Source organism: Nilaparvata lugens, chromosome 3 (assembly GCF_014356525.2).
Source record: "Nilaparvata lugens isolate BPH chromosome 3, ASM1435652v1, whole genome shotgun sequence".
Classification (NCBI taxonomy): Eukaryota; Metazoa; Arthropoda; class Insecta; order Hemiptera; family Delphacidae; genus Nilaparvata; species Nilaparvata lugens.
Window position 1 is genome coordinate 71084041 of NC_052506.1, and position 26187 is coordinate 71110227.

The 26187-nt window shown below is 34.4% G+C and overlaps 2 protein-coding genes across 2 annotated transcripts in view; one reads left to right on the forward strand and one right to left on the reverse strand.

The window, feature by feature from the left end:
- The first annotated feature begins 1147 nt into the window (after window positions 1-1147).
- The window catches only part of LOC111046552 (zinc finger MYND domain-containing protein 11), a 39576-nt gene continuing 14536 nt past the window's right edge, over window positions 1148-26187 (forward strand). Inside the window, exons 1-11 of the mRNA XM_039422880.1 lie at window positions 1148-1305; window positions 5026-5105; window positions 11354-11505; window positions 12676-12800; window positions 15577-15747; window positions 18894-18983; window positions 19593-19759; window positions 20861-20976; window positions 21330-21526; window positions 23902-24018; window positions 25515-25676. Coding sequence (XP_039278814.1) covers window positions 5089-5105; window positions 11354-11505; window positions 12676-12800; window positions 15577-15747; window positions 18894-18983; window positions 19593-19759; window positions 20861-20976; window positions 21330-21526; window positions 23902-24018; window positions 25515-25676 — 1314 coding nt within the window. The 5' untranslated portion in view covers window positions 1148-1305; window positions 5026-5088. The remainder of the gene's footprint in view (window positions 1306-5025; window positions 5106-11353; window positions 11506-12675; window positions 12801-15576; window positions 15748-18893; window positions 18984-19592; window positions 19760-20860; window positions 20977-21329; window positions 21527-23901; window positions 24019-25514; window positions 25677-26187) is intronic.
- Window positions 6717-9970, reverse strand: LOC111046545. The gene is made up of 2 exons (XM_039424456.1): window positions 8446-9970; window positions 6717-7014 (listed from the first exon to the last, which is right to left on the reverse strand). The coding sequence occupies exons 1-2, from the start codon at window positions 9832-9834 to the stop codon at window positions 6817-6819; spliced, it is 1587 nt and encodes a 528-aa protein (XP_039280390.1). The 5' UTR covers window positions 9835-9970; the 3' UTR covers window positions 6717-6816.

A 26187-nucleotide genomic window follows, 5' to 3' on the forward strand; every position in this document is an offset into this window, starting at 1 on the left:
CTATGAAGCATCTAAATTTAAAAATCTACTTTGTGAAAATAATAATTATTTCTTAATTATTAAGAACTGAAAATTCATTAAAGTGAACAACTTCAAGACTTGACCTATTGGACTATGTGCAACCTTATCTAAATTTTGGAGAGGAATAGCACAAGGTTACCTTCTTTTTTCTCTCCCTATAATTTTTGATGATGTACTTTTTGTATGAATCAATTAAGAATTTAATTTCAATTACTTGAATTAATTTGAGGGCCAGTTTCCGAGCTTGAGGATTTAGCCAAGTTCTAGACTTTTCAGCTCTAGGATTTTGAATAGTAAGCTTATCTTGTACTAGATGTCATCTTTCTCGATAAATAATCGTCCAAAATGGAACATTATCTTTAAGGTAGGGGAGGGGGTGAAGCTTTCATTAAAACTTTCAACTGAATTGTTCCTGGAGATGACTGAGCCAAAAAGTCACGCCTCGCCCCTGAATAAGTGCCTTAATGAAGCTGGTCCAAGGGACGATTGCTTTGCCTGCTTTCAAGAATATCAATATTTTTCAACATTTACGACGTATAATTGACCGATTCACTTTTGAAAATCTCTGGAACCTTCAGATTTTCAAATGGTTAAAAATCCAAGCGTCAAGCGAGTGATGTTTTTATGATCAGGGTCAGGGTTTGGGAAAAAGGGAAAGGTTGGTTGAAGGTGAAGAAAATGTTATTTGTTTGTTTCAAGTGCTTTAAGGAAATATGCCAGTTAAGTATTATTCAAAATATTCTGACCATTCTAAAATCCTTTTTTAGGAATTTTAATATTGTAGTTAACAAAACACCCACTGGAGCGCTGAAGTTAATCCCTGATTGGATTTTTAGACTTTGGAACTTGCATAAAAAATGTGTTATTGAGATTATTAATAGTGTTTTAATAATTCTATATCTAAAAAAAATATTATCCCATGTCCATCCAATTTTATTATATCATTGATAAACAGTTAAACACTGAAGATGTTACTAAACTCTGATTGAAAATTGAAGTACAATGCCTACTAGATTATTTTTCCATTTACTTTTACTTGTATAGATAGCGCACGACGAGATGTGCACCTGACTATGATTTGCTCTCCAAAAACAAATGAAAAGCAGGGCCCATCTCGTCAAGCGCAACCTACTGCTTTGATGGTGTTTGTATCGAGATCGAAAGTGGAAGAGTAGAAGTGCTTTCTGTTTTGGTGGATGGCGGACATAATAATTTTTTGTGATTGCAGTGAAAGTATTTATTGATATGTCAGTTAATCATTCTTCAGTACTTGATGTTGAAATTGTAAGTATACTCATATTATAATTTCATGGAAACCAAGTCATATTAGTTTAGTAAAGAACAATGTTCTAAACAACCTCCATTCATCCATGTTTACTTTTTAGTAGCGTCTATCAAGATTTTCCTGAAAACTAGCTGAATGATCCAACTTTTGTTTGTTTGCTTTTGTGCTAGTTTATTTATTTATTAGAAACTTGATCAATTAATATTCCCATTTTCATTTCAGGTAATGCTATTTAAGAATAATCAGAATTCTTGTTCAATGTTATTAAGTCGTTATCACAACACTAGACCTATTATAAACACAAACAGGTGTTTCAGTTTTAAGATTTGTTTTATTATAATAATAATTGTTTTCAACGCAATTTTCTGGTTAATAAAGGTTCTATTATGCGTGAATATTGTGTTTTAACAATATATTTCATTTCTTTTTGGTTTAACTTTCTTTTTGTTTTTCGTGCATCACCAATAACAACATATTGACGTACGGTAAGTTGACATTGATTAGAGACGTTTACTTGTTTTCTTTTTTTTATCTATAACTGAGCCAATTGAGTATTGAGTATTATTTAGTGACTGTCATGCACTTAAAGCGCTAGACTATTAGACTAAATAAGTCCTTGTGTACTGGTAGGCTATTTACGTTGGAAGATATAGTCTTGACTGCATTACCAAATCAAGACTAGCCTTACCACAGAGGATAAAAATAAATACTATGAGCAATATATCAGGGCAAAAAAACTCTACAGGCTTGAAGTGGGCATGACAAAATAAGAGGCTAGTATTAAAGTGATCAATCAAACCAGTAACAAATGCAAGGCAGCCTGAGACCTGGTCAAGGGTGTCTCTGGATCTGATCATCAATATGTAGGCCTAAATCCCAAAAGTCACTGCCAGTCCTGATGAATTCAACCAGTTCCTGATCCAACAGGTTGAAAGAATAGTGGATTTGATATCAGAACGAAACTGCTGGAATGTTCCAAGTACAGAGAGGTGAAAACACTATTTTTAAAAAGTGGGACCCAGTTACTGCCAATGATATTGTCCAAATGCTGAAATGCTTCAAAAGTGAAGTAGCCAAGACATCTATGGCATGTCAGTAGAGCTACTAAAAGCAATCATTGAGCCTGTAGCACACCCTCTCAGCATCTTTCTGAACTCTTGCCTCGAGACAGGATATTTCCTCACGGCTCCGAAAATTGTCCAAACAGTGCTTATTTTCCAGAAGGGGGACCCATTAGACATGGGCAGCTATAGACCAATCTCAATAATTTCAGCTCTGGCTAAGATATTTGAAGCATTTATGAAGAAACAACTGGTGCACTACTTTGAGAGTAGGAGGTTATTTGCAGATGCAGAGCATGGATTTCTATAGAGGAAATCAACCGTCAACGCCGTATCCTATCTGGTTCAGAAGAAAACTGGCTGCTTAAGGAGTATCTGGTCAAGTTCTCGCCACTTTCAGATCCTACCTATCTGAGAGGAAGCAGAAACTCAGTTTTGATGGAGCAAACTCAGGTTCGCTGGAAGTTTGCCATGGAGTGCCTTAAGGTTCAGTGATAGGCCCCTTCCTTTTCATGGTGATGATTAACGACCTAGGATCTCTGGGAAACATCTCAATGTTTGCTGACGATGCCACCATCTATGCAAGAGACATAACGCCAGATCTGTCTAAAACAGTCGCAGCAGATATCCTCGAAGAAGCCAAGCAGTGGTTCACCAACAACTAACTGATGCTAAATGAGGAATAAAACGCAGGATACCACATGCAGTCTTGGGAGGAGCCAGCTAAGTGGCCTTACAGAAGTTATGAAGCTTTTGGGTTTCACTCTAGATACTAGACTTGGCTGGAGTAGCCACATTAACACTGTCTGCTTGAAACTATACAGGGTGATATTTCTTCTCAGACGACTAAGGCCCTTGGTCCCCCGGAAGAATCTGATGTCATGTTCCACAGTCATATCAATTATGTCTTCAGTTGTGGGGACATACACCTGCCTATAAAGAGGTATTACTCCTCCAGAAAAAAGCACTCAGGATATTGGACTCAGCAGGTTATCTTGATCACTGTCGATCCATCTTCGTCAGGCTGGAAATATTCACTGTGTTTAGTTTCAAGTTTCAAGTTTCAAGTTTTTCAAGTTTTTATTGGGCCAGTTGAACATATAAGTTACATATAGCCAAGTCACAATTCACATTAGAGAAAAATACAATAAATTGCACAGATACAATACATACAATAGACAATAATAAATAAAATAAAACAGATCAGTAAAAGCAAATTTACAATTAGATCAGATAATTTCTCCTGTACTTGGGTATCAATAGACAAAAAAAAAGCATTATATTAAAGTGACTAGGGTGTTGTGATCAGCAGTAATGAATTCCTCTACTGAGTAAAATTGATTCACAATCAACCAGGATCTAAGTACTTGGAGAAAACGTTTATTCGGCAAGGATCTAACTTGAGTTGGTAGCAAGTTATGGAATTTGTAGCCTATCACAGGGTAGCTCGACTTGGACTTTTCAAGTCTGCATCTTGGTATATATATATACTCTCACGGTTTCTTGTGAAGTGACTGTGAATGTCATTGCTCTTTGGTAGCCTATCCTGCATCTGATGTATATCCTTCAAACATTGATAGATGAACTCATTAATGACGGATAGAATGCCATTCTTAGATAGAAGGGGCTTACAGTGATCTAGATAGCCCGCCCCAGAAATCACCCGGACCGCTCTCTTCTGAATTAACAGAACTTTAGAAGTGCTAGATGCATGACCCCACAATTTCAAACCGTAACTCATCCTCGAATGAAAAAAAGCAAAATAGGCCTGTCTGACCACCGAAATTGGCAGTTCAGACATCAGCCTTCTCAGTAGATAGACAATGCTGCTGAGACTGGAGCACACCATGTCTATATGAGGTTCCCAGAGTAACTTGGCATCAAGAGTGAACCCCAATAGTCGGACCGGCTGCAAATACTCACTGACATCAGATAGAGAGAACAATATACTTTGGGTTTTTGCCTCATTCAGAGACAATCTGTTTTGTGAGAACCAATCACGAGCTTTATCATACAGCTCCATCACATCTGAAATTCACACATTTAATCAATACATCTTGCTCTCCTTGTTGCATGCGAGAGATAGCCATCACTTGCTGGCAAGAAGAACTGATAATCAATCTTATAAATCTAGAGGAAAAGTGAAATTAGACGTTCCATTCTGCAGGCTGAGCAAGAAGAAGGACTGTTTTCCGGTGCTAGCCCTAATGATATATAACGCTCTACTTGATGGAATGAGGAGTCTGAACATCGGGTGCTTCAGGAGGCGAATTATAAATGGTTAGTGGAGTCACCATTCTACACTGTACAAGAGTATTTCAAGGCCAACAAAAACACCATTTGAAACTTTGATGCTTCGTGAAGAACGTGCAAAATATAAATTTTTCAACTGTTTTATATGTTGACTAAGTGAAAAAACGTTAATAAGTGTTATTTCTGACATAACTTATATGTCAATATTATGACAAGGACCAAGTCAGGTCCACTTTCCAGACACAGTCAATCCAGAGATCTGGTCTTCACTAAGGAGAGAAGTGTGAAGAATAAGTAAGTAAGACCGATAAATTTTAGATTTTTAATTCAAAACTCATTAATTACTTTTCAAACTATTGTAAAATTGATTACCAGTGTTAAACTCATAGTATATTTTTGTTTCAGCTCAACCTCAGGGTGTTGGAGAGAAGTACTAACTAGCTATCAGGTTATAAAATCCCATCATTAATGAAGATGAACAAAAAGTGAGTTCATGTGAAAATTATCTGCATGCGGAAGACAACTCATCAGTTTGAATGTATGCTTGCTCTTAAAATTTCATTATTCATATTAATTCATTTTCGACATCACAATTCCTATTTCTATCATAAATATTTTAATCAACCTTGAAATTTATCTTAGAGGAAAAGTTAATCGTCACATTGAGAGGAAAAGTTAATTGTCACATTGAGAGGAAAAGTTAACTGTCACATTGAGAAGAAAAGTTAATTGTCACATTGAGAGGGCCTGGTAATAGTTATTTGTGCAACTAGTGCGCAAAGTGACAGTTTGCTGCACCGAAAGAAACGTTTACGCACGAGTCGTAGGCGAGGGCGGAATGGTTTCTTGAGTGCAGCAGAGGAACTTTGCGCACGTATTTCACATTAAATTTTTCCTGCAGTTACCATTGAGTATGAAAAGTGGTTGATTATGGGTAAAATGATGGCTGAAATCCATCAAATGTTTGTCTGTATAATTTTGTTATTAATAACAACTTCAATTTATTTTAAACTAGATAATTCAATTGAAAATTAATAATAGATAATTTATTCAAATTAAAAATTAAATTAATCTAATTAATTTGAAAATTTGAATAATTTTGAGTAAATCTTAATTTCTAAATAATTTCTCAACCAATCAATTCATGAATGAAAAAAATATTACTTGAAATAATATTCAAAATGTATAATTTAATGAGTTATCATTTTTATTCATTTGAAATTCAGAAAAAAATATTATAGATAGAACAAATTTGCATTCAAAATACACGCCAACAATGTCAACAGCTGATTGGGATGGCTGCAAGATAATATGCAAAGTATAAGGCTAGGACCACACGAGCGTAAATAGTGCGTCCGTTGCAACTTACTATTTGCGGCCGTCGCCAATGACACCACACGAGCGTTGAGTGTGGTGCGTCAACGTCAGTTGGCTTTACGCAATTGAACCAGACGAAGCAATAACTTTTGCATGCCTTGACGTGCGTTGTAGCATTTCTGCGCAGTTCAAAAATCACCGCCCGTTACTTGGTACGCACGTACCTCGTGTGTTGTCACCAATTCACTTCTATGTATTTCTACAACGGACGTCAAAAAGTAAATTGCAACGGACGCACTTTGTGCGCTCGTGTGGCCCTAGCCTTAAGAGTACGCAAAGTAATACTTTGCGCACTAAAGCGGAAAAGTGATTCTTTGCGTTCTGTAATCAGTGCAGGAATGGTCACTTTTCAAGGTAACTGTAGGAAAAATTTATTATTAGGCTTGTATTATATTAGGTCGCCCAGTATCCGACCGGTTGCGGGACATTTTTATTGTATTCATAACTCTAGTTTCGCCTGATTCTGGTGGCGATCACCAGATTTTAGAGGCCGGCTAGTTCTCACTCAAGTCGGGAGCGTGGTCACCAGTCCTGGTGTCTCACTGGTGACCGCTTCATACACGGCCGCCAATGTTTGCTCTCTAGCGACCCACTGGTGACCCAATGTAATGCAAGCCTTAGATAATCATGTTTAGTAGGCTACTTTGATTCATAATTGGAGGAAAGTTGAACAAATATAAAAAATGAAATGGCTGGTCCTATTTCCCCGAATGTTTTGGATAATCATCAGTTAATTTCATAAACTTGAGTATAATTCATTCAATCGATCAAAAGTATTTTCTTTATCAATTTACCTCATCGCTCGACTATTTCCACTCTTTATTTAATATTTTCCAGATCCTTAGTTTTCTGTTTTGAAGTGACTGAAGACGTATTCGGCAGCTGTTCTATTTGATGCGTAGATTCAGTGTCGATAGTTTCTGGATGAACTTTTGTATCGTCTCTGCTTCCCAATTTATTATCGCAGGTCATTTTAACCATTTGTAGTCCGGCAACATTTCTGATTATCATTCCAACCTGAAAAAAAATTGAAAACTGTTGAGAATTTATATTATCAATATTCATAATAAGTATTACAATGAAGAAGGCAAAGTATTACTCGCTGTTGAAAAAATGTAGTCTATAGCCTTTTAGGAACGATTCTGCAGAATTCATAGGTGATAAGTAATATTTTACGAAGTCTTGTGGTTTAAAGGTGTATTCAAAAATAATTCATATCATACACACTCCACGGAAAAAAGTCGTAGTAATTTCCTAGTAATTTTCACTTAGAACTTATAATATTAGTAGACATTTGGATGGTCATCTACAACATATTTTTTATCATCCACCCAATACTTTTGCAAGATTTATAATTTGTTCAGTAGGGTGTTTTAAGTGTTTCCTCTGTAGTTAGAGCTGCTGTCCTAGATTTAGTAACCGTATTGAGAATATCAGTCATTTTGGAAGAAACGCTCTCTAGAGGTAAATGCTACAAAACGAAGGGAAGTGTGGTGAATGATCTTACTGTTACAGTATGCTTGCAATGTCAGAGTGAATAGGCTATTATTATTTTTGCTGTGCTTGAAATCAAGTTGATTCAAAAAACCTACACGTTTCTTTATATACGGTAATTGAATATTTCCTATAACTATTTTTCTGCAAACATTAGTATCAACATTTTGTGTAAAGTGTTGTTAATGAAAGTTGCGATTGAAATTTGTTATCTTCAAATTAACCAGTACATATTTGTATAATAATTTTTGTATCAACATTCTCAATTTACTGTATCAATTATTAGTTTTCTTATGTATCAGACTAAAATTTTGGAACAGATGAAGTTATGGACTAGTACTTGCTTTTTTCATTTCGTTATTGTAATGCTGTTAACTTTTTTAATTATTCAGTGGGATTCACGTTATGAAGTCAGTGGAAATAATAGGATGGTAGAGTTGCCAATTCTCTGTTACCACCGCCTTCTGTAGTAGATACCTGTTCTTCAAGTTATTCCGGTATATCAAATATAATATTAATTGTTGATTCTTGTTGATATTGATCAAATCAATATCAAATATATTCTATTCGTCAATAAAATAAATTTTCTCATGCATTAATAATAAATTTCAAAATGTAGGAATAACTCATGCATTGTAGGAACAGACATTTCAATTATAGCGGGGTCGAAGAAAATCCGTGTAGAAATTGTTACGCTTTGGAGATTTTTGAGACTAGCCACAAAAATGATCTACAAAAATGATAATAAAGGCTTATTGGACTTTGAACTTCCCAAGAAATAAACTATGAATAATAGTTATTGATTTTTTGATTGAATAGTGATTAGTAGTTATAAAGAAGACATATTTGAATATTGTTACGCACACAATTTTTATTTTGGATTCACTGTGACTAATCATGCAAAACTGAATATAATCTGAATCTAAATATGATTCATATGAATGTTTTTGTTACCTGGGCGAGTATGAATAATAGCTTTGATAAGCACTGCGGAATTTCATTTGATAGTAGTGAACGCACACTGGACTCGATGAGACTGGGGGAAACCATCACTCCACTCGCAACAGCTGTCTTCACCAGTAGACTGAATGCTCTCCGCAAACGTAGCACAGTTCTGTTATCAGGCACATCACTTTTAGATTCCGATTCGTCTATTTTGCTTTTCGTCTTGGCTTGAAGTATTATTGATGCACTGACAGGTATGAATAAGCTCAGAAATAATAACCCAAAAAATAATTTCTTCAGGAATGTTCTTGAAGGATAACAAATGTTCATACAATGTGTTGTATTGATTGTGAGATTGCTTAGTTTATTGGCTTGTAAGACATTTTCCATTAATTCTATAATGTTTGGTTTCGACTGTAGTAACTCTATAGATTGCTTTTTATTTTCGTTTTGACTTTTATGCATGCCAGCTAAAAAATTCACTATAATTTCATCAAGATTAGTTGTACTCAAGTTATTTTCATCTCTTGTAGCAGGAAGCCTACTTAATGTCTTTGTTAACATATTTCCTATATTACTGGCATGATAAACTGTGCTATTATGTTTATTTAAAATATTGTTCGATTTATCTGACAAGTCAGTTTCATTTAACCCTTCTTTTAAAGCATTGTTAATGGATTTTATGTATACAGTCATGTCATTAGTAGAACTGTTAGTTTCATAATCTGTTCTGTTACTGTCAAGTGATTTTTGCTCTACGATTTTATACACTCTTTCCACAATATACGATGTCAAGTCCGATATGTTGTCAAACTTTCCTAGCTGCTTAATCCTCACTGAGCGAGGAACTTTAATTTCGTCGACCTGGTCCCAGCAATAGGTCTCCCCCATATTAATAGAAATTATAGAATTTTCACGCCAATCAGTATTATTATCTAATCTCATTTTCATTACTACGGGCTCGGTTTTGAAAATTGGCAAAACCATCATTAATGGCATCAGCCATTGTAATGCAATGACAGAAAGCGCGCGCTTTTTATTTGTGTAATTGTTACTGCCTTTATCGTGGCATCGTTTTTGTGAGTAGTAATACATTTGTAAAAACCAGGAAGGCATTGATCCCAGAGTTGTTATCATAGGCAGGATGAAAATTGAGAGGTGCATCGCTAGATGCTCATTGTTGCACTCCATTGAACTGTCATCATTCTCTCCTATCTTGAAATGAGTTAAAAGAAGAAGTAAGCCGGTTGCCACTGTTGCTAGAGTGTCCGATCCAGACAAAAGCATAAAACCGTCCAATTGTTTATTTCTTGATATCACCATTAGTATAAAAGAAGCTATTAACCCACTGGTTAGTAGGAAAAAGCCAAGTCCTACAAACACAGCACTGTCTAACATGATTTGATTGTCTCATGAGTGAGATGTGAACTTAAACTTTGTAAATACAATTGAACTTCAACTTGGAATAATATCGATCGGGTAGACTTTACACTGGCACGGATCATCACATACTGAATAAGCTAGCGGAGACCGTTTGACCGTACAACATGGATGTGGGTGCGTGCTAAGATAGGGCCCACATGCTTCTTCACACTTCAGTAAACTCGTTCGAACAAGTGCAGAAAATCTATTACCTTTCATTCATGATTTGTATGTGGATTATATGTTACTTCCTCCGTTCAGTATTTGCATGTAGCTCTACATTCATGTAATTTAAACGGTTGATTATTTTTCACCATAGTGTGAGTGCATTTTATGAGTGAAAAAGTGGAATGAATTAGAATGTTCCTAAGTGTATAAATTCCGCATTATAAAAACACTTCACAAGTTTTCATGTTGTTCTTATTAAATTCCGCATTATATCGATTATTAAAAGTTCTATACTGATTGCAACAACTGATATAATGTTTATGACCAGGAACATGTTTAATGGGAGTCTTGGGAGTCCAATACTAATATAGGGAAACTCTATAGCACTAGACATATGAATCACTTCATTGACTCATCAATTTAGCGTTGACACAGTTTTCCTATTTTTCAATTGCCACAGGAAATTAGACAATTTACAGAACTTATTTCATAAAACAATGTTTTTATAGATAATCTGTCTATTCATAATAGAAAATCACTCGAAAAATTTAACGTAACAAGCAAATAATAACTTGTACCCCGATTATTTACGAAAATGCGTCTTAGAATTCACTAGATTTACGATTTGGAAGAACAAATTAATACCAATACTTCTTGTTCTTGGATATTAGATCACATCTACTCTACATTAGAAATGCTCACTGTCGTTGATTGTCACTTACAATATATTTCACATTCACCTCTTCCTTATTTTTAAAACACTGTAAAGAATGATCTTTTATATTGCTACAACTGTAACTCAAACGACTATTTACCGTTCCGAGACCAGTTATGTGGGTGTCGGGTAAAATTTACTCTACCAGCATAACTGACTTAGTTTATGCATTGCTCAGGCTGTTGATGAGAGCAAGATTCTGCTGAAGATTTTTGACCAGGTCTATTTTCAAGACATATTGTCGGTAGACATAGTGTCGGTAAGGGACTGTACACACACATCAATTTTTGGACGTCCATTTTTTTTGTCGTCCTTATAAATTCTATTAGGTTAAACATAACTTGGCAAGCACATGGTACGTAGGCACACATAATGTGTTTGCCAAGCTCCGTTCAATCTTCTAGAATTTTTATAAAGACGGCAAAAATCGGACGTCCAAAAATTGATGTGTGTTGTGTAACTGTGTTAAGGGTCCAGACTTGAATATTTCTCATGCATGTGATCTGGGAATATAATTATCTGATTCAATTTGTCATCTTTTCCCCATGTTTATTAATATTATGTTATCTTCCATTCGAATTGAATAATAAATATTTTCTCTTAATTTTTCAGATTGTTCTACGCCATGTCGCGCAGAAGGGTTTCGGATCCGCAGATCACACAACAGTTGTGGGATGCTATCAAAACAATACGCTATCAACGTCAAGTACCTGATATTGATCGCATCGCAAAATATATGCTGAAAACATACAATGTCAACCATGGTAAAAACATCTGATTGATCATTTTATTCGAACATTAGTTGTTGATCGATTTCAACAAAATTCAGATGGATTCATATTTTTCCAAATTTTTTCACATGAATTCGGCAATCTCCCAAGAAGTCAAGCTTAATTCTAGAACCATTTAAATAGCATCTACATTTTATGAGTTCAAGACTAAAATTCACTAGGTATATTGAGATTCTCGTTATAAAATCATAAGGACGCATTGTAACCATTTTTCCGTTTCTACCGCCTTCTATAGCTCATAGATGTGATTCAAGTTATCCCGGTATAGCTGATCTAATATTACTTGTTGATATTAATAAATCTTATCTCAAATATATTCTTACTGTATAATAATTAGTTCAAACATCCAATAATAAAAATTCCCGGTCTGGGCACAATTTTTTTGGCAGTTTCATTCTTCAAATTTCCTTCTGCTATTTAGTTTTTTGGTCAATATTTACAGAAGCAGAAGTCCTTAGTTCTTTATCTCTTTTCTGTATAGGGCTACGTTTATAGAAATAGAAAGAAAAATAAAAATCTTAGTACCCTTTTTGTCAATGGCACCCCTTTGAAAATGGCATCAATGTCCGAAACATGTTGTAATTAAATATTTCAAAAAGGGTACTAAGATTTTTCTTTTTCTTCTAGTCCTTAGTTCTATTTATAGTACTTTCATTGGATGTTTGAAAAACAGTAATTATATTCCAGCGGTTGGTTAAACTGCATTTTCTAATAAAATTCTCCATAAAATATATTCCATCCATCAAAAAACATATTATATTTTATAATAGAGAATAAATATTTTGATAGCTCATTATAATATAAATTAATTTTTTTTATAGTTCATTATATTTCTTCAACGCTTACAAATTATTCGACAATGGTTCGGAGTTGGAAAAGGATAGAGATACGTGTTTTGTCTAATGACAGATAAGGGTAGCGAATCAATGTCGATCAGGTACTTTATAATATGGATCACACTATACATTTATATAAATTAGGAATTGTTACCTTTAGGTTATTACATAATTTTCTATTTAAATACTTTCAATTTGATTAGTAAACATTGAATTATTTCATTGCATGAAAGGTTCAGGAAAGTCTTATCTTTTTGAGAGTTTTTTTTCTGTAATTAACTGTAATGGATGCATTTGTTTGGTGCAGAGGAAGTTGTGCGTCAGTTGGGCTACTGCGTTCGAGATGGTCTGCTCGAGCAAGTCAAACGTAAGGGCTTCAAAGGCTCCAAAGTTGGCGTCGAACAAGAAGGATACAAACTACCATCAGAAACTGTAAGTTATCGCTCAAAATGTTTTATTATTGCATCTAATTTTCCATTTATCATGAGAAATTACAATGGTTGAGAGAAAAGCTTCTTTGAAGACTAGAATTAGAATTTTTTGAATCACAATAAACATTACATAATGGAGCATTGCTCAGTAGTATCATAGAGAAACGATAGCATAAGTAGATATCCCATGTTATAGGGCGTTTATGTCGCAACTTTTACTGTTATCCCAAGCCGATAGTTCACGTAGTTCTTTCCTATGCAGCTATGTGACGCTGGTAGTCTCTCAAATTGTGCCGTTCATACACTATCATCCCAACAAAACAGTAAAAATTTACAATAATCGACAGTAATCGGCTTGAGATAACAGTAAAAGTTGCGACATAAATTCCCTATACCATGGGATATCTACTTACGCTATTGTTTCTCTATGGTAGTATGTGACATGTCAAAAAAGGTTTATATAATTATATAAAAATGTATCAGGCATTGTATTGTTGACTCTCAATTCTCTGTAGAGCGGTCCCCTCTCCAGAGCGCTGGTTCTGTGATATTGCAGAGCTCCTTGATGTCTTGTATTGTAACCATGCTGCAACTGATTATCCTGTAGTTTTTCCACATGTCTTTTCGTAAACACGGCCAGTTCCACAAAATAGAAAGCTGGTACAGTCGGAATGTTGTGCTTCTTGAAAGAACTCCTATATGATGAATCCCACGACTTCAAACCATCAATAATTCTTATAGCTTTCTTCTGCTTATCTAAGTTGAATTAATTTTTCCAACGCCCCAAAACAATATACTATATTGTATAATCGACATTAAATAGCCATGGAAAACTTTCAACAGTCTCAAGTCCAAGTCCAAGAAAATCAAAGTCCAAAGACTAAAAAGTCTTCTCACATTGTTGATAGTTTAATCAGTTTCTAAATTTATATACATTCTCAATTGATTAATCATTTGCTCATTAGATTAATAATGTGATTAATCATTGTTAGAATCATATTCTAAATAGACATCTATTCTCAATTGATTAATAATCATTTATCAAAAGATCTATTCTCATAAGTTTAGATGTAGCAAAACTATTTTTCCGGTAATGTAATATTTATCTCAAATCTAGTATGGTTATGATAATGATATTTTTACTCGGTGGTTCGGAACCCACCTAAAACTGTAGGTCCATTCATCTCTCATTATCAACCGCCTCATTACCCACGCAAAATCCTAGCATCACCTAAAAAAGATCAACCTTTTGAAATCTCCATTTTTGGGACCGGTTGATCAATGTTTGTAAAGCAAAAAATAATTTTCACACAGTGAACGGTGCTAAAATTTAAAAGTTTCACCACCATTTCAGTGTGAATTGGGCCTAATGTAGATAATATGCAAGTTTTATATAAATATGTTTGATAAAAAAAATATTATTGCCTTGGGTATTCACTGTTTATAAATTATTTATGTGTAGTATAAATGCAACGTTAGTATAATATAATAATACCAACTTTGGTATAAATGATCAATGTTGCAATTCTCCTTTTTTATGTATTTATCTATGTATGTTTCGCATTTACGGCGAATCGCGGCAATAGATTTTCATGAAATTTGACAGAAATGCTCCTTTTTGAGTTGTGCGTCGATGTATAGGTATTTGGAAATTTTGAATTTTAAGGATACTTGAAAAGGAACGTCAATATTTCCGTAAAAATCAGATTATACGATTGTCCATAGTATAAGAAAGGGAAGAATTGGCTTCTACACGTACGGGATAGGAAATTAACGAATGACGCCTCACGTCTCAACTAAGGGACTGATTAACTTAACTTGGAATTTTGCATATAGATGGTTATAGACCTATTTCAAATTATGAAAGATTTCAGTTGGTCAAGACCCTTGCGGAGCACGGGTTAAATAAATCAGTTGTCGATTGGATTATTGATTGCATGCAATTACTAACTGAAAGTAACATGATATTTTCCCTCGACCTTTCTCTGCTTTCAACTCGGGCTGACCAGTTGCCAGTATCACAGTATTCATACAGTATGGAAACTCGGCTAGTACCCTGGCGCAAAAATCTGCCATCTTGTTAGGAAGTTCCGCATTGTAATCTTGTTTGATTGATGGGATGTTCGGATCATTTTACTGATCCGGATCAATTGATCTCGTTCACTGCCGCGAGCCAATCATAAGACCAGGATTGGAACTTCCTAAGGTCACGTGACGTGCCTAGCATTTGTGCCATGTGAAAAGCATTGGTTGGATAGGCGTTTGATTGACAGTTTCCATTCTGTGCCAGTATGTCTTGTAGTAGGAATTTAGCTTTTGATGATATTAGTTAGTTGTTGCTCACAACAGATGATTAGCATTGTCAATTATATCCATTGATATAATTATATCTATCAATAATATCGTTTTCACACCAATATCTCGCCGACACGACAGGACAAAATTTACTCTGATGGATAGTATGATGGTCTATAAATGCGCGAGGTCTACTGTTAACAGAAATACTAGTTTTATCGAGTCTTGTTTGATTTCTGTCATACTCAAAATAAATTTATTGAGAAATGGATGCTACACATCATATTAAGTAGTCTAGTCAAATTGACTAGAATGTGATTGAAAATTGAAATATTTATCGCAACAGTTTTTTAGAAATGAATTTATTCAACTACAAATAAATAATGCTTTGTGTGCGCTTGAAAGTGATAAACACTAATTAATTTCTCGTTTTGAGGTTTAATTTGGTAGTAATAATTAACTTGAACATTTTAATGTTTCAGATGAAGAAAGATAAGAAAGATAGCCATGATTGGTACTGTTTTGAATGTCATCATGGAGGAGATGTGATTAGCTGCAACTCATGCCACCGCGTCTATCACTTGGCCTGCATTGCCAAAGAGGAATTACCTGAAACTGATGTCAAACACAAGTTCAAGTGCAATGTCTGCAAGGTAACACATTATTTATAATTACTTGGTTTTGCTCACATATTTGCTGTCAAGTTTTCCACAAGAGTTTCAACTTATTGTAGTACACTTGATTCAATATAATTTAATTTATAGCTGATTCAATACGGTAGCCAAAAAAAGTACGGTATCTTTGATTTGATTTTGTTTATCCTATACTATTTATTAAACGAGCAATTTCTGTTTATATGTTGTATATAGATGTTTATATATCTGTATGTGACCGGATCTCGAAAACGGCTCTAACGATTCTCACGAAATTTGGAAGAAAGTAGGTTTATGATATAAAAATTCGATTGCACTAGGTCTCAACCCTGGGATAACTCGCTGAAGGACATTAAAAGGATAAATACGTCCTTGGAAAAACAGCTGATAATTTTGTCGTCTGTTGATGATGGAAGTGAGTGAGCGAGTGCATGTGTGTGGAACTGAAACAAAATTATGACTCAGCTGTTGAACTTTTGAATCATTCAATCAGTGCCGGTTGTACAAGAGCCGTTTAAATTTCAATCCTGATTAATACCGGTGAACCAATGTGATAAGCTATCTTTTTGAAATGGTCTTCTCTGATTTCGATTAAAATTTAACATGATTCTGTGAGAGACACTTTTGCATTCCTCTAGGAATTAATCTTAATCCACTGTGATTAGATAAAACCTTTCTTTATGAACTATAAATATACTAGTAGTTCTGTGAACAGTAGACCTCACGCAGTTTTCTCATCCACAAGTAGTATCTGATGTCACCTGTTCTAGTTGATTCAGTTGAATCACAATTCACAGTTCAATCATAGGTAATTTACTCTTAAAAACTGTTATTTGTTTTCTCCAAGATCAAAAACTCACTTATGTTGATAAACTCAGTTCACGTTTGAATTTGTATCCCATATGATGATTTATCCAGTTTCGTGATAATCTTTCTATCTGATAAAAATATTTCTCAACTATTTTTAAATTATTTTTTTTTCAATCAAGAATATTTTAATTTCTTTATCATTATCCAGTTCATTTAATCATTTTCAATTTTATTTTCAATCACCTATTAAATTTGTTTTTCAAATGTGAGGATATTGATACTGATGGGCACCCATCATAAAAAATATTGAAACCCTACCTCAGGGGTCTCCAATCTTTTTTATCCAAGGGCCACATTGTCAATTCTTGGGATGCATAGAGGGCCAATAACAAGGTTGTACGTGGAATTTGACTTGTGGGGACACACACGACGGGGGATTTGAAGGGTGTAAAATTATTATATTTCCATTTAAACAATATGAGGAGTTTTAAGTAGGTTCAATTAAAACACAGGAAAAAACAAACCGATTCATTTTATTTCAATACAAAGTCCAATTTATTTAGTGTAAAAAGATCATAAGAAAACTTGACAATGCATGAATTTAGCACGTTAAACAAAATGATAACTATTTCAATAATAATAAGACAACTTGACAATACACGAATTTACAGAAAGTTACCAAGCTAAAAGAGAATACTTATTTCTAGAGAGAAGATTGCATTCCTTTTCCTCTTAGAATGTCCGCCCATTTAGGATCAAACTTTGTGGTTCCGATCATTAAAATTGTTTTCAAATGTTCATCTGACAAGGAAGATCTGTATCTGGATTTAACAAACTTCATTTTTGAAAATGTCTGCTCACACTTGTAGGTAGATCCAAAAAGAGAAAACATAGCTTGAGCATGGTTTTTTATGTTTTTAGATTTTTTTCTGGGAGAGACATGTACAGCCGTGCAGACCATTTGCTAATATCTCGCAATGGTTGATCGCTGCTTGTTTACAGCTAATTTTACACTTATTAAGAAATGGAGTGGCTAGTAAAAGAAGAGTACTGAACTCACAGTTGTTGTCAAAAATGTGTATAAATATATATTTTTAAAAATCTATAGCAATAACTCTCGGCGGGCCGGACAAAATCTATTCGCGGGCCGGATGTGGCCCGCGGGCCGTAGGTTGGAGAGCCCTGCCCTACCTTATAGAAATAGACACGGCCAGACATCTGTGTAATGCCTGCAATCAACTGTCAGCTGATTGATTATGAATAATTCTATAGTCTGATTGATCCTATCTTCACAATAGATGATATATGATTATATTATATCAGAGTATGGAGGAATTCCTTTTATTTTCATATTATCCTTCTTAAAATGCAAAATTTCAAAAAACCTTGTGTATACATCAACGTGCAGTTGAAAAAGGAATATTCCTGCCAAATCTCATCGAATTCTATCAACGCGTTTGGCCGTAATCGCTTTACATACAGACAGACAAAAGCAAATCGAGTTGAAACATAGACCTCACTACGTTCGGTCAATTATAATTTCTTCTTTCGTTATAAATTTTATATGCTTTTGTACTCCAGAGCGGAGCTCGGTGCCCCGATATTGTATCCTAAAATGAAGTAGAGGAGCTGCGTTTACACCAAGGTTATTAACAAAATGTTAATAACTTAATCCTTATATATTCTATTAGATTGAACATAACTTCTTATACACATGATGAACATTATGTGCTTGTCAAGTTCCGTTCAATATAATAGAATCTATAAGGATTAAGTTATTAACATTTTGTTAATAACTTTGGTGTAAACGCAGCCTTAAACTATTCGTTTTACTGTTGATTTGATAAGTTTCCAAATTTATATTTGATTCTGTATATGATATGAAGAACATTTATTGGGACTATTCAAGCGCACTGTATTAAAAGCAAACAATAATGTTTGAATAAATAATTATAATATAAAATAATTTATTATATATAGAACAATGCAGAATAATATTTGAGTAAATTTATGAAGTACGTACTAATAACGTTATCTGAAAGGCAGTAGCTCGCATGTTGTAGATTTTATTTTAAGCCAAGCATGGTTATCTAATTCTTCAATGCGAGCCTTGAAAAGGAAAGAAGCTGATTGACCTGGGGGGGGGGGGGAATTGAAAGAAATATAGTAATGATACGTTCCAACATTTAGATTGACGGATTTATTTTTGTGCGATAGAAAGTTGATTTTCTAATGAATAGGGCAGTTTATAATGAATGTAATTTTGTGTAGGTTATACAAGAAAATGCAAATGATTCATGAACAATTAGATTTAATTTAATATTTTCTCTGTTTAGATGTGCGAAGAAAGGGACCAATCTTTCGAGATAAAGAAGAGCCAACTGAACAGGCTGTTGAGGTGCACTTGCAATCATATGAAGCAAAGGGTAAGCCTCCAACTTTCTAAATCATGTTTCTTGATAACACTTAATTGTTCATTGTATTTATTTGAGTGAAAATGTTAAATTATGGGGTTTTCACTATTTATTGAGATCAAAATCAATACTTATCATAATTAATATCTTCTCATTTACTCTTTATTTTTTATTTTGAAGTTATTTATAGCTGTTCTGAAAAGCAGAAACTAGAAATATTTTATGGGCATTAATAATTCAGGAATTAGTTTGTGGAAACAGTGATTTTAGTCAAGTCACATAAATCATCAATGGATTACTAAAATTCTTGCATTGATACGCATAATGTTTATTATACGTGATCGTGAGTCAATTGAGAAACATTATACTGCATTTTTATGTAAATATCGCTTTTTGAATCTAATGTAATACCAGTAGATTATTTTTTCACCCTTGATCATTTCAAAATGCATGTTGATAAGTTTTACATTAACCTTGTCACCCTTCCATCTATGAATGTTATACACTATACATCCTTGCAAATGTTGTAGTTTAGCAAATACACGCAATCCATGAACAATTAGATTCAATGTAAGCCTGTAAACAGTGATATCAGTGTTGATTTTGTGGTGTTCTGCATAGATGCCTGGCTGCATAACTGACCGACCAACCGTTCCGATTGTGACGCCACACGTGACCGACCGCTGGGCTTCGGCCACTCCGCGCCGCTCAGCCTCCGAAGTGCCCAACTCATTCAAATGGGTCACCGATGACAAGGACGAGTGGAGGACGGACTATCTCATTCACAGGTAACATTACTACATTCACTGAAAAATCTCTTTGCAAATTTTATCATCACTACACCTCTATGGATAGTTAACAGCCTCACAGATTACAAAACTACCTAATTTAACTCATAACTATTTTTGTTATAATTATCGACTCAAATCCATGAATAATTCACAGGCAATGCTGCTACTTCAACTCAAAACTGTTTTTTCCTATGCTTATCAACACCACACTATGAATAATTCACAGATTGCTTCAATTTTCAACACACACATCAATTTTCAAGCTATGGACAATGCAGCTTACATAAGCTCCAGGCTTGTGCGCACTATTGGGAAGAACGACGATGTTGATGATGATGATGCTGATGATAACATTTCTCCATGTATGCAGATTATTACAATCTGTGCTGGATAACGTACACTATAGCTATTAGCTAACATTTTTTTTATAAATTCATAAAGTATAAACTGGAGGATTATTGATGATAGGAAGATGAAATGAAATTTGAGATCTTTTTGATACGATATTGATTTGAAGCTGAATAAATTGGTGGTGTTTGTACAGGTAACTGTCCATTCCTGGGTAAGGATACCAATACATTCCCTGATGAGATCCTATGATCTATGATGCGAGAGGTATGACCGATATGACCTATCCTATGATGAGTAGATGAGAGATCCATGGAGAGATGAGTAAACCTACAACTTTACATGGACTTGAAACTATAGGGAACAATTTTTTATAATCTTCATAATTATGATAATTTTTATTGTATAATCTTTAGAATGATATATTTAGCGGAGGCGGCTCACCAGGTCACTTTATGGTTATAGAGTAGGCGCATGTCTCAACTTATCTGAACGATTAGATACCTCTGGGATCATGGAGCCACCAGCTTCCCAAATAAATCTATAACCGCTTCCCAATTGATAATAATAAAGTAAACATCATGAATATAAATTTATTCAACCACAGTACATTCTTCCAAATACACTTATTCAATCAAGTTGTGAAAAATATTTTAGGCTGTTGAATGACCTTATATCAATTGCTCCATACAGGTATGTCATGAAAATGAATCAATTTTCCCAATAAATAACACCATTTTTTTATTGCAGATATATGGATCTGCCAATGATGCAAAGCAAGGCGGAGTCTGGAAAGTATGAGTACTTGGAGGAGTTCAAAGCCGATGCACAAACTGTAGTGCATAATGTCGTCATATTACATGGAGGTTAGCTTTTTAGCATTATATTCTATTCTTTCAACGTATATTTATTGTATATTTTCATTGCATTATTTCGTACTGCTTAGTATCTTTCCAATAGTAGAGAATGATATTGTATCTATCAATGTATAAATAAATAAATATTGAATTATTTTTCTATTCTCTGAACATGGTGCTGATTTGAATAGTTAATATTGTTTTTTTTTCAATCTACTATCATTTATGTTCAACTAAAATTAATTCCAGTTATAAGTATGAATAAGTTAATAGGATGAATACTATTGATAATTAAGACTGTTTGCACTTTGTCATTAGCCTTGGAAATGTGTGATTAGTTGGGAAAATGTGTGTGTTTGCAGTTCACAGCATCAAGGCAGACGAGGCACGCCTGATGCTGCGTGACTGTTTGCACGATCTGCAGGAGATCCGCCAATGCCGCGACTGTTACCGCTACTCCTGCGACAAGACCAATCGGCATTGGTTCTGCAAGCCATGCAAGCCGCCACACACTCTTGTCTACGCCAAACAAAAGGGATCTGCTTATTGGCCAGCCAAGGTCAGCGCCAATTTATCATATGTATTATTTATAATGAAATTATTATAAATATTTACTATAATGGAATCTTAAAAATTAGTAGCATCCCGACACATATTCATATGTAGTGGGGGCCACATTTTCTTAGATCAGCAAATAATCAATCAATTATATTAATACATACATACATATCCGGGTCCCGTTCCAGCTAGTGCCGGGTCTGGGTGTTTACAATGCCTCTCCATCTTGTTCGGTCCTCCCACCATCGCTCGTCCTCCACCTGCCGCCATCGGTGTCCTCTCTTCTCCACTTCGTTGGCCACTGAGTCTGTCCATCGTCGTCGCATCGACGTAATACATCTTGTACATCATAATCTTTGCCTTTTCTGGTTCTTTTCCATCCCAAATCAAATGTTTCACTGTTTGGTAGAAATTCCCCTCCTTTTGTAATCTTCTAGTTATCTCGTGGTTTATTCTCCCATCCTCTGCAATTTCACTGCCCAAGTACCTGAAACTTCCAACATTTTTCAGGGGTTCTCCATTCAATCTGATATCTCCGGCAAAATTGTCGTCCCTTCCAAAAACCATTACTTCACTCTTTTCCCTGCTTATTTCCAGACCATATTTCTCCATAACCCTGCTCCAAGCATCCAACTGCATCTGTACATCCTCAACTGTTTCTCCCCAAATCATCATATCATCCGCAAATATCATTTTCTTATCCCTTTCTCCTACTTCCTCTCTCACTTGTCTATTCATTCCTTCCATAACTACATTGAACAAGGCTGGTGATAGAATACTTCCCTGTTTTAGCCCATTCCTTACTTCAAACTCGTCTGTACAACCACTTTGTGTTCTTACTCTGCACTTATATCCCCTATACATCTCCTTTATTATGCCAATATGTTCTTTCTCAATCCCAAAATTTTCATTTCCTCCACAAACCTTGCCTATCCACTGAATCATACGCTTTCTCTATGTCTATAAATAGCATCACAATCTTCTTATTATATTCCCAGCTCTTTTCCATCAGTTGTCTTGTGGAGAATATAAGATCTACTGTACTGCGGCCTGGTCGAAAACCATATTGTTCCTCACTTTGTTCAAGCTCGATTTTTGGGCTGATTCTGTTTAGTAATATTCTTTCGAAGATTTTCGCACAGTGGCTCATCAAGGTGATTCCCCTATAATTTTTACAATTCTTCTTACTTCCTTTTTTAAACAAGGGAATTATTTATCACTTCTTCCAGTCCTCTGGGATTACTTTGTTTTTCCAGATGCATTTCAGAACTTGCTAAAATCATTGTATTCCAATCGGTCCAAAGTATTAATTAGTAATACTTTGTATTAGAAAGTATTAATTACTAGTATTAATACTTTTAGAAAGTATTAATTATATTAATACTTTGTAAATAATTGTAGCTTATATGCTTTTTGTAATCATGTCTATATTTTGAATTTGTTTTCGGTCGTTCACCCATTTCCTCCCAAAATTTGGTGTCATTTGTTTAATTACTCTTCCATAATTTTCATTAATGATAAGTATTGTGAATAGTTCGAGATCGACGGATTTGTCGAGTATACAAATTATTGTAATCATATTATGTACTGTAGTGTGTAGAGTGTTCTATTGAAAACGCACCCATTCAATTACTAATTATCTTGATTAATTAAATTATCAAGATGGAATTCCACATGAGACTCTCAAACTCACCGTTTGGGCTTATAATTGGAACTTAATTGGAACCGTTTTCGGCTTATAAGCCTGTGGTACTTTTCTGTAAGTTGTGAAATTCTGAATGATTAAATAAATAAATAAAAAATGAATAAACTCACAAATTGATTATTTATCAATTTCAAACTATTTTTCTTTTTAAAACTGTATTTTGCATTCTGTAATCATTGCAGGAATATTCAATTTTATGAGTATTATGAGTAGCCTAATAGTAGAATTTGTTGTGTAGTTGTAAAAAAGGGGGAGACTATTGACTTACTGCAACATTTAATTTTTTAAATCAGAGTTATGCACCAATTAAAAGATTCTTGATCTAAAAAATAATTGTTGGTTACAAGAATCTAATCTCATTGAAACATAAAGAGAAGCAGATTTAAACTTCAACATACTTGCGCTTGATCATAAATTTACATTGATTGAACCTAGAGGTAATTTACTGACAACGTAAACCTTTTTGATGCATTAACTATGAAAAATAGGGAGAGAAGGATTTTTGGGTTTATCCTGTTGATTATATGCAAATCATGTACTTTATTTTGAGTATGTATTAGTAAATGAAATGGGAAAAATCAACAAAAATATTATTTTCAGTGGCATGCATATTGAATTTTATCGAAATTTAATGAAAACATTCATAATAATTATTTATTTTTCCATTTCAGGTTATAAAAATCGATGGCGATTCATATGATGTCCGGTTTTTTGGAGGCCAACATGAACATGTTGTTGTTGACAAAGCCTATATCAGGCCAATATCAGTCAATATTCATACGCTACAGGTAATAATTCTATTCAACCTATTCACTTTATACATTCACTCTTCAATAGCCAGATAGCACCGAATTTCATCTTCTAGATTTTTCAGTATTTGAGTTCTAAGTACTATCCTCATGAATTTTAATGAACAATTATTTTGAAATTTCAGTTGATTTCGGTCAACAATGGTTTGAATATACAGTTTTTGGTTATATTTTGCAAAATATATATTGTAAAGTCCTTTCCAATTTAGTTAGTTGTTTCGTCATTAACTTGTTCGTGAGCGATCATAAGATATTGAAAAGCGATAATTGAGAGCGATAAAGATATTGAAAAAAATGACTTCAATGATGAGATTGATTTTATCTGAAATCAGACTGTGTGGGGTTTGCTTTCTTCCCTCCCTCTTCAATAAAGCAGTGATTGATTCTACTTCTTGTAGACTATTGCTCACCACATTTTATCTGTTGAAAAAAACTTGGGGTGTATAAACGGGAGGGATTTTTTTTCGCTCGATGGGGAATTGTACAGACGAAATTTTTCAGCACTTCTTCCGCGCTGAAAAATGCCGGCGTCCTACTATGAGGGTTGAATTTTTTAGCTGGCCTACTTCTAGTTTGAGTTTGATTTTTTTTTCGCTCGATTGGGAATTGTACAGACGAAATTTTTCAGCACTTCTTCCGCGCTGAAAAATGCCGGCGTCCTACTATGAGGGTTGAATTTTTTAGCTGGCCTACTTCTAGTTTGAGTTCTGCTCGAGTTTTTCTTTATTTTATTTTCTTTGTGGTCGCTTTTTTACAATTTAAGAAGAAATTATATGTACGGATGAATTTTATTTTCAATCTTGTATAGAAGACAACAATATAAAAATTGAAAGACGCTGCTCAATCCAAATTGGAAAAACAGGGGTGGTCGACGCAACCTTTATTGGCAAATCGATTAACAAGGCAATTCGATATCGTGTTCAACGAACACAGAAAATACGCAGATAAATGTCATAATTTATTATTACAGAATGTCTATATGCTCGTTTGATGAACTCCTTAGTATAGAAAGCACTGGAAAATCGTAAATGTGTCTTAAACTTCGTGGAGGTTTTAAACCTATCAAAATTGTGAAACTTGAAAGCCAAAACAAGAATTTTTTCCCGTTCCAATTATTCCAAAACAAGTTTCAACGGAGGCAATTCATAAAGACTATTGCCTCTGTCTTAAAGTTCGTGGAGGTTATAAACCTATCAAAATTGTGAAACTTGAAAGCCAAAACAGGATTTTTTTCCTGTTCCAATTATTCCAAAACAAGTTTCAACGGAGGCATTTCATAAAGGCTATTGACTAAACCTTCATCATGTTTTTGTGTAGTTCCTGTTTTCGTTTTCTTTAATTGAATATTATTTTGGAGAGAATTATTTCTTTATTGAATATTATTTTGGAAAGAATTATTTCCGTGAAGCAGTTAGTTTACGGAAGTTAGTTCACATCATGTACTGATGTGGAAGCATTACTAGTCTGATGCGCAGGTGAAGAAGAGCTCGGCCTGGAACAAGGCCTGCGAGGAACTGAAGAAGCACCAGAAATTGCTGGACAAATTGCGCCAAATCACCAACAACTTCACGCTTCCAGCTCCAGAGAGCTCCAGCTCCAGCGAAGATGACGACGAGGAGGAGGAGAAGCAAGTCAAGGTTTGTAATTATCTATTTTTCTATTATTTCACTAATTTATATTATATACTTCAAGGTACTCTCACCAGCTGCTAGTGTTTTCAAGTTTTTTTTCCTCAATAATTATCCTATTAGTTTTGAATTTAATTATCCCAATCAATTAATTATATACTTTGAGCAATTCAGACCTCTACTTAGGATCTGCTTGTTTTATCTAGAAGTTATAGAAGTTTTATCTTCCCAATCGTTATTTTATTAACTTCTAATTTTATTATATTCCATCCTCCTGTTGAAATAATAGTATATTTTGAGGTATTCAGACCTGCGCCTAGGGTCTGCAAGTATTATTCTTTATTATTAGTATAATTATTTTTTATCATCTTTTATTGTTTTTTCTACTGTACTTTACTGTAAACCAGATTTTTTCAATAATTGTGTTTATGGGAAGTGAAACACAGCGGTACCACCCGACCTACCTTGGAATAACACTGGACAGGTCACTGACTTTCCGAGAGCACCTAAAGAAGTCGAG

What these genes read in the sequence shown, in the direction of transcription:
- LOC111046545 (XM_039424456.1), bottom strand. Translation starts at nt 9,834, where the DNA reads ATGTTAGACAGTGCTGTGTTTGTAGGACTTGGCTTTTTCCTACTAACC. An exon ending in TATTATTCATACTCGCCCAG is followed by an intron (nt 7,015 to 8,445) that starts GTAACAAAAACA and finishes ATTTTTTTTCAG; the next exon opens with GTTGGAATGATAATCAGAAA.